We start from the raw sequence: 9,406 nt of genomic DNA on the forward strand, positions 1-9,406 counted from the left end.
GCCAGTGCATCTTTAGCAAATATTCAACCCAAAAGAAAAGGGGGGAAGGGCTGGATCAGCAGGCTGCTATGAATAAAGATGCTGTAGTCAGTTGGCGTCTTCGCTCTTTCTGATTTTTTTCCTTATCTGCATAAAGCTCTTCCAGAAATAGCTTCATTTATGAACATACTGGAAACATTGTAGGGAAACTAGCCTTGGAGGTTGAAGGAGGGGAACTTTTGTCTGGTTTTTCACAGGAGTGATCTAACCATCTTCCTTGTCAACTCCAAGGTCTTAAAGGAAGAGTATCAGGCCTGATACCCCCAGAAAGGAGAGTCTTTCTTGGTACTTGAGCCGCAGCAGGCTGTCTTTCCTTAGCAATGTTGGTAGTCTCTTTGCTTCTTGAGTAGAGGGTATCAGAGCTAGTGAAGCTTTGCAAATCAAGGAGTCTGGCCAACTCATGATCTAAAGGGGGAAATTGAGGCTTATGTAGGGAAAGGGTTGGTTTAAGGCAGTGGTTCTCAACCTTCCTAGTGCCGTGGCCCTTTAATACAGTTCCTGTGGGTTGCGACCCACAGGTTGAGAACCGCTGGTTTAAGGCCATATAATGGATGAACAAAAATGAGAATTTCTGTCCCCCGTCTCCTGGCCCAGGCCTCTTTTTCTGACACTCAAGTCCTTTCTCTCCCCTGTCCTGCTTTCTTATCTGTTCTCCAGCAGGTCCTTCTAGGAAGCAGTTTCTGGAAAAGGAAGCTTTATCCCTAATGTCTCCACACTTCATGCTTTTAAAAGCCATCATGGAACCAAAACAGTAGGCACTTGGGCATTTAACATTTGCAAAAGCATTAACTCTGCATCTGAGAAGCAGTTAAGGCTTCCACATTTATTAGCTTGGCTTGTGTTACAAAACGCTCACCATGAGACAGAGGAGAGGCTGCCCAGTGGCATGGCAAGAATTAGGAGAGAAAATAACCCTTCATACCATGTGACTGTGATCATGACTGGCTAGCTGCTGCTGGCCCATTCTTGCAAGAGCCACCCTAAGTTCTCCCAGCCTCCTTGACTGTGTCATGATACCCTTGGGTTCCTGGGTTGGGGTCAGAAATTTTCTCCTGAGGGAATGAAGCCACGGGCACCAAGAGCAGGAGGACCAAGGCCCTGGCGAAGGCCGTGGCCTCATTCAAGTAATCCAGGATAGGCTGTGCAGGTCCCAATGGGCCTATTCTTGGTTACTTGCACGGGGACGCGGGCCTGGACGCCGGCATCCAGGCGCAGGACCCTCCTCTCTGCCAGAGGCACCAACGCCAGAGTTCCCAAATCAGTCTCTTGCCCTTTGCACATAATAATGCTTGCTTTTGAAGCACTACTCCCAGGGAGACTGAGGACCACAGGCTGCACCCATTTGCTGGTACCAGGGAGACCCATGGGCAAAGTGGGGCCTGAAGCTGCTGCTCTGTGCCCCCACCCCAGCCTCCCAGCTCCTCAGAGCTGCATGGGCATCCCTTCCTCAGCCCAGACACAGACCCATGCTCTTTTAGTCAGTCTTGACTTTCCCCATTTAGTGCTGGTCCTCCTGAGCACCTGCTTCTGGTACCTCAAAAACGACCTGATTCTGTGTAGGTCGTCTGCCAGCAGCCTGTCCTCTGTGTGGTGCAGACCCCTCATCTCCCCTCTGCTACTCCTCCTGCAATCTATCCAACCTGCTCCATCTGCCCTGCAGGGCCATAGTGGGCTGCCTCAATCTGCCTCTCACACTTTCTCTTCAACTGCTTCATCTCCTAGCCCCACCTCCCCACTTCTACCCCTGCCACTTCAGGCTGCACACACAGGTTCGGGACACTGTCCAGCACTTCCAGCATTTTCAGGCCGCCACGTCTCACGCTCACGCTGTTTCCTCTGCCTGCAAGCTCCCTTCTCATCCTTATCTGCCTAGTGAACCTCTATTTATCTTTCCAGGTCCAGGTCATATGTTACCTTCTGTGATTCCCTCCCCTCGAGTGGGGAGTTAATTGTTCTTAATTTATCCCTCTACTGTGACTTTCATTATGCCATGTTTATTTTTTTATATATATATATATCTGCTCTAGACTGTGAGCTCTTCAAGGGCAAGACTTGTGTTTTATTCATCTTCCTAACTGCACCAGGCTGAGCGCTCAGCTGAGGCTCAGTAAATATGTTGAATTTTTTTTTTTTTTAAAAATATGGAACGCTTCACGAATTTGCGTGTCATCCTTGCGCAGGGGCCATGCTAATCTTCTCTGTATCGTTCCAATTTTAGTATATGTGCTGCCGAAGCGAGCACTAAATATGTTGAATTTTAAGGAGTTTGATTTATTTTAGTAAAGTGGCTAATTTCAAACAGAATTTATTCAAGTTTGAATTAGTTCCTCCCTCCTCCCACTTCCTCTGTCTTCTCTAACCAGCTTTGCCTTCTTTCCCATCTCCCATGTTTCCTCAGATTTGTTCAGACTCCCTAGTCAGAAGTCTGCATGTGGGCTGAAGCCTGGCCTCCTTGCAGCCCTACCCGGTCATGGCCGGGCCTGGCCTAACCAAAAGGGTACACAGAGCCCAGCCTTTCTAGAAAATGCTGCTTTTTGCCCCACTCTGCTTAAAGGCCCCTCCTGAGGGCTTATTTCTGGGGCCCAGCAATAGGAAGGTTTCACATCCCCTGAAGTGTTTGTTTTTAAACCATGCCCAAATAGACTAACCCTCATGGTATCAAGCTGACAGCATCGCAAGCTGACAGGGAAGGCCCTTTCTGAAGCTTTGCTGAGCCTGTACTTCCACCTTGGGCCTTCCTAGCAAGGCAATAGTTCCATCCAGACTAGAAAGTGGCAGCTGGAGCATCCCAGACCTCCTGGATAAGCAGTAGGCCAGACCTGGACCTCTCAAAGGACAACACCCAGACTGTGGCCCTAACTCTCAACAGGTGCCAAGAAACACATGTGAAATGAATGAGTTACTTCACACAAACATGGTACAGTCCGTTTACTCCCTGGTTCTGAAAATTCTCAAGACCCATGGTCAGCTTCCCTTCCCCCTTGGGAGGGACATTTGCACTGAACTCAGACCTGGAACCTAATCTGAGGAATGTGCCATCTGAGTAAATAGCCCCGCATATAGGAGCCTTTGTAGCCTTTCTTCCCACAGTGGGCATTTGGGCCCTGGGCCGTTCCTAGCAACTGCCATAACTGACCAGCCTGCTGTTTCCTGCCTTTGCAGGTATATGTGCTAAAGCGGCCACATGTGGATGAGTTCCTCCAGAGGATGGGGCAGCTCTTTGAGTGTGTGCTCTTTACTGCCAGCTTGGCAAAGGTGAGTCCTGCTTTCCAGCCCCAAACTCCCAGCCTGGTATTCCTAGCCCCTTCACTTCACCCCAATCTGTCATTCAGTCCTTTGTTTTGGTAGGGGAAGCTATTTCTATGGTGACAGGTTCCCACCCCAGATGGGATGGATGCAGGCTATGTGCACGATGCCAGCCTGGAAGGCTTCTGGGTTACTATGGTGACAGGGAGCACTTAAAACAAATGCTCTATGAAGTTGCTACATATGCAGCCATCTGAAACTGGTTGTCCACAGACCAGGAAATCACAAACCAGCCCAACGTACCTGAGAAAGGATGGCGCACCTTTCATGTGTTGACTAGCAACCAGATGCTAAAGGTCCCTGTGTCCTTGGGTTTAGCTTACACAGGTTTGGTGGAGAGACAAGTAAGAAATGAGTGTCCAAGATTCATCCGTACACATGAGCTGAATGAAATTTCTAACTGTCCTGATGTGCTATGTAATCTCAGGCAAATTACTTCACTTCTGTTACCTCAGTTTTTTCTCCTATAAATTGGGGCTAATTCCTTCTACTTTCTGGGGTGGATCAAATGGAATAACAGATGTGCAGTACTTGGCGCATAATTGGCAAGTGTGCACAGAGCACTTACTGGGTTCTGCATACTGTGATGGGCCCAATCACATGCTAAATATTCCTGATAGTCATTACTATCATAATTATTAATGGTGGCAGTCATTATCATCATTCTTAATGGTGATAAAATCATTCAAACATGTTTTAGTCATAAAGCTTAGTATGAATTTCTGACCCAGTGTCTGTACTAGCTCTAACCACATAGAGTGGTTTCTTTGTCCTCTCCACTGTTTAAGGAAACTAGCAGGTTCTTAGGCTCCAGTATGGTTTCGTGTCCCCCTTCGCAGGTGTGGTGGGGTACATGTGCTGTGTATAGGGCAGGCAGGGCAGGCCCTTGCTCCTCTCAGGAGATCCTTGCCCTGATCATCTCCCAAACCCTGAATCTGATGGGGTCAGTGCCGTCCCTCTGTTGGTGACACTGCCTTTGGATGGTACTCTGGTACCCACACCCCCTTTTCTTCCTTTGCATGTTCCCACTGCTTTGTTGGCCTGAGCATTCTGGTTAGGACCCTCTCTCCATAATGACCATGCTAAGAGGAATCCCCACTTGCACACAATTCTGCCAGGCTCCTCACCAGGCCTGACAGCATAAAGTGGAGAAGGAATACAAATCCTGGGCCTTATTCTTGCATGCCAAAAAGATAACAAGCCCTCAGGAAAAACATACTCTTTCCCAGTGGGTAATTTTTCAGGGAGGTGGTACCGATATTAATTATATCTGTAGCTTTGATGGCTCTTCTCACAATGATCTGGGATGCTGAGGAACCTGAAGTAATAACCAAGGAAATAACAAAGAGGAAGATTGCACCAGTGACAATGGACTAAGAATTGTTTTTTTCTTTGACAAAATTGAAAACACTTTTCCTTGGCATTGTCCCCAGCATTTGCTTAAACATCCTTGTTCAGTTTCTCTTCCCGGACTGTTTCCATCTGTCCCTCCATCTGTCTCTTAAACCCTTCTCATGCTGCTACTCCTTCCTAGCTGAGCTAAATCAGCTCATAAGTGCAGCTTTTTGCCCTCTTTCCTCCCTGATATACAAGTTCTGCCGAAGGGTGATCACTCCCCCAGTCCTTGGTTCTGGTACTACTCCCAGGCAGTGTCACTAGTGCAGTGGACCTTGCCCACCACTGAGGGGCCTGTAGGAACCTCAGATGACTGTCAGAACTTTTCCGTATTTGCTCCCTTGTCATAATTCCTTCATTCACCTAGCAAATATGTACCAGGCTCAGTACTAGCTACTGGGGATACAGAACAAAACAGAAGAGACTAAGTCCCTCCCCTCATGAAGCTTACATTCTTCATGTTCATCCCTGAGGCCTAGAGGCTGCAGAGATGTGTGATACCACCAGTGTTAATGATTATAAGGAACTAAATTATCTTTTCCATCTATAGTCAGCCCCCTGCAATCTACCCACATGGCCCTTGGGTAGCCTCACCAGCAGAAAACTTTAGTACCTTAAGCTGTCACCCCCACTTTGACATACAGTATGAACACAGGTGCTCCTGGGGGCTGCCTCCTTCAGGAGGTCCTTGGAGACAGGAACTTGTGCTAGAATCACGGCTGCAGCTCGTAGCCTTGTAGCCTGCATCCTGCAGCTGCACCAGCACTTGCTCTGCCCTTAGAGCTGCTGCACATTTTACTGCTGGCCCCAGGTGGCTCTCTGTCAGAGTCATTAGGCCCCGCGATGTCTGCTATGCCCTTCACTTTGGCAGGGTGCAAGAGGCTTAGCCATATATCTGGCTTGGAAATGCCACTGCTACCTCCTGGCCCTGCTTCATAGTATAGCCCCCTCTTTTAGGTATCTTCATTTGTAACCATTTTTTCTCAAGAACACTTCTATTTTTTTATTCAGTTTAGCCTACTTTGAGGGAAATTCACCAGGCCATGAGAGAGTGCCAAGCAGGATGAACCCCAGCTGTGAGCTGGACCCAAACTCCCATACAGCTCCTGGGCTCCTTTCCCATACACTAAGTAGATGGCAGGACACCTTGCTGTGGCAGCTGGGGCTATTCTCTTCTGACTAACCAGAAGACCTCAAGAGGGCAGTGTGGCCTCATGCCACACTGGACAAATTTGAGCTGGCTAATTCATTCAGTGATGAAATTGATATTTACTGAGCCCCTGCTATGAGGTAAGCACCCTGTATAGTGCTGGAGGTATAGTGGTGAACAGGATAGACAAAGCCTGGCCTTGGCTGAGGAATTAAAGCATCCACGTGGTAGTGTGCTCTGGGAAGGGCATTACCATGAGGTGGTAAACTCCAGATAGGTGAGAATAGAAGCCAAGACCTGGAAGATGCTCATGCAGAATGCTGGGGAGAGAATGTTCTATCTGACCGTGTTCCAAGCCGCCAACATGACTCACAGGGTTCAAGATGGCAGTGAGGAATGCAGGCCTTACTCCAAGGGCCACAGGTAGACAGCAGGGAAGTGATGTGATTAGACATGTGTTTTCCAGTGCACTCTGACAGCTTTGAGGTGAATGGGCTGAAAAGGAGGCTTAAAGGGAAGAAAGAGCCTCAATAGGAGGTTTATGCATCCAGCCCAGACTAGAGATTAGAGGCCTGGACTTAGAACGCTGGCAATATAAATAGAGAGATGTGGGTGGATTTGGGGTATTTGGGGAGATAAAACTTACAAGAACTTCTGATGGATTGGATGTGAGAGAGTGTCATACACAACAGCGAGGAAAATAACTGGGATCCTACAACACATCCAATTATTAAATCTCCTTTTTAGAAAAGTAATCTGGATCTTGCTGCAGTACAGTAGGTCAGGGTTTCTGGGCTCTTTCCCGCATCCCGCCTTCATAGTGGCACCTCCTTTCCAGTATGCAGACCCTGTGGCTGACCTGCTTGACCGCTGGGGTGTGTTCCGGGCCCGGCTCTTCAGAGAGTCTTGTGTTTTTCATCGTGGGAACTATGTGAAGGACCTGAGTCGCCTTGGACGGGAGCTGAGCAAAGTAATCATCGTTGACAATTCTCCTGCCTCATACATCTTCCATCCTGAGAATGCAGTAAGTAACCCCAAAGAAAGAAAAATGTGGGACTCCATCTGAGCATTGTCTAGCTAGGAAGGCCCACTTTCAGCACCTTCAGAAGAAGGTATCAGGGCCATTTCCTTGGTCAAATCCCAACTCCACCACTTAGCAGTTCTGTGTCATTAATCATGTTATTTCATCTCCATGAGCCTCACTTGCATCATCTGTCAAATGAGAATTATAGGAATGCTGATCTCATAGGATTGTTGGAAGATTCAGTGTGGCAATACGTGAAAAGCACTTAGAAAAGTGCTTGAGCCTCATGTGCTCAATAAGCCTGTATCATCTTATTAGCATTTTTAGCATTGTTACTGAAAGGGCTCTGCTGGTCATTAACCTCCCAGCTGGCTGCTGCCCTGGACTTCATGCATCCTGTAGACTCAGGAGGCCTGGGTGACTTCTTCAACCAAAGCATTTCTTAAACAAGAATGAATAAAACACTAATAAGATCTTCAGATAAGGCTGTCAAGCTTTGCCACCTCATAATGATGTCTAAAAAGCACACACTGGGAACATTTCCTACATAAAACTCCCTGGAGCGCAGCAGCTAACAGTGCCTACTCACCAGGCACAGGGTAGCTCTCAGGGCAGGAGGGCGGTGACCTCCTCCTGCCTGACATTTTCAGGGGAAGAGAGACAAGCAGGCCTGCTCGTGACTGCTGAACCCTCAGCTCAGGCAGGCTTTACTGGAGAGGGTGAATCCTTTCAGCACAGGCTTCTCAGACTCAACAAAGGCCTTCAAAAGTCCTTTCCTTGAGTTCAGAACGCTGTAGCTCCACGTAACAAGAAGGAAATGAATTCAAACTAGATTCAATTGCCGAGTGCATAATCATTATTTGAATAAAGACACAAAATGTTATTGTATGTAAACATGTTCATTTTACTAAGTAAAATTTAACATAATGTAAGTCAAATTCAACACAATGTATTTGGTAATGTGTCACTAATAGATAAGGATTACTTTTTAATATAATAACAATTCCATGATCACATCTGATAAAACTAACAGTTTCTTAATGTTGTTTTATATCCAGACTTTGTTCATATTGTCCCCATCATCTCAAAATCTTTTTTTTTTTTTTTTTGCAGTTTTTGGCCGGGGCTGGGTTTAAACCCACCATCTCCGGTGTATGGGGCCGGCACCCTACTGCTTTGAGTCACAGGCACCACCCTCAAAATCTTTTCTTACATTTGGATTGTTTGAATCCAGATCCAAACAAGGTCCATGTATTTCTTTAGTTAAAATGGCTTTTAACTCTTTTGTAATCTTAACATTTTTCTTCCCCTTTTCCCTTTTATGCCATTTATTTGTTGAAGCAACCCTAGTTATTTGTCTTATAGAAAGGTCGTACATTCTAGATGTCTTGTTTCCCTTGAGGTGGTGTTTAATGTTTCTCTAGCCACCCTATGGGCTTTAAACAAGTAATTAGAGTTCTACTGTTTGATTAGATTAAAATTTTATATTTATATATATATATATAGTTTGTTTGTTTGTTTTGTAAGACTCATGAATTTTTTAGTTTAAGTCCAATCCATTTATTATCCTTTTGGACGCTCAAATTTTCATCCCCAGTGGAGATGAAAGTGGAGAATCTCCAGTGGAGATTCCTTTAAATAATGATAGTCTTTGATAAAGGTTGAGTATTTCTTACCTGAAATGCTTAAGACCAAAAATATTTTAGATTTTGGATTTTTTAGGATTTTGGAATATTTGCATAAACAGTGGGATGTCTTGAGGGTAGGACACAAGTATGTTTTATGTACAGCTTATACATATAGCCTGAAGGTAATTCTGTACAATATTTTTAATAATTTGGAAGATGCTGAATACACTATGTGTTGTGCACCTGCATTTTGACTGCAGCCACTCAGAGTTTTCCACTGTGATGTCATGTTGACACTCAAAAAGTTTTAGAGTATTTGGAGTAGTTCAGAATTCAGATTTTCAGATTAGTTATACTTAACACGTAGCTTCCTTGCTTTCTGGTCAATAAGATATTCTGGGTCATCTTAACTGTTTCTTGCCTCACGTATTTTTCTATAGAACCTGGTTTCTATTAGTAGAATTGGTATTTAGGGACCACAATTTGGATGGACTTTCATTGCTACTGAGATGTCCCTTACTTCTAGTCCATACTACAGGTCAGAGCTAAAAATTATGTGTTTTTAGAAATTAAAGTAAATCATCATTTCATGTCAGTGTGCCCATTTCAACATTTAGGTAACAGTTTTTATTGACTTCTTTGTTTTCATGTTTATATCTCTTTCCCTATACTAAAACTGATTCCTAAAGATATTAACATAAAGAAATATTCGATTTATTCTATGGTATATGTTTAATAATTTCAAAATAAATGTGCTAATATTGTCACTAATAGTAACACAACTGAATGCAGTTTAAAGTTCTTTGTAGAAATGTACAGTCCTGGCTTGGCGCCTATAGCTCAACTAGCTAAGGCGCCAGCCAC

At 45.3% G+C, this 9,406-nt stretch overlaps 1 protein-coding gene and 1 non-coding gene across 3 annotated transcripts in view; one reads left to right on the plus strand and one right to left on the minus strand.

Moving 5' to 3' along the window:
- Positions 1-9,406, plus strand: part of CTDSPL (CTD small phosphatase like) — a 125,697-nt gene that overhangs the window by 111,195 nt on the left and 5,096 nt on the right. For both annotated transcript variants that reach the window (XM_003781796.1, XM_003781795.1), the window contains 2 exons: positions 3,202-3,294; positions 6,729-6,914. In XM_003781796.1, coding sequence (XP_003781844.1) covers positions 3,202-3,294; positions 6,729-6,914 — 279 coding nt within the window. The remainder of the gene's footprint in view (positions 1-3,201; positions 3,295-6,728; positions 6,915-9,406) is intronic.
- LOC111725877 lies at positions 2,175-2,281 on the minus strand. Its single transcript, XR_002773822.1, has one exon. It is a non-coding gene; the product is annotated as a U6 spliceosomal RNA (small nuclear RNA).

Source organism: Otolemur garnettii, unplaced genomic scaffold (assembly GCF_000181295.1).
Source record: "Otolemur garnettii isolate 467f Iridium unplaced genomic scaffold, OtoGar3 scaffold00002, whole genome shotgun sequence".
NCBI classification, from domain to species: Eukaryota; Metazoa; Chordata; class Mammalia; order Primates; family Galagidae; genus Otolemur; species Otolemur garnettii.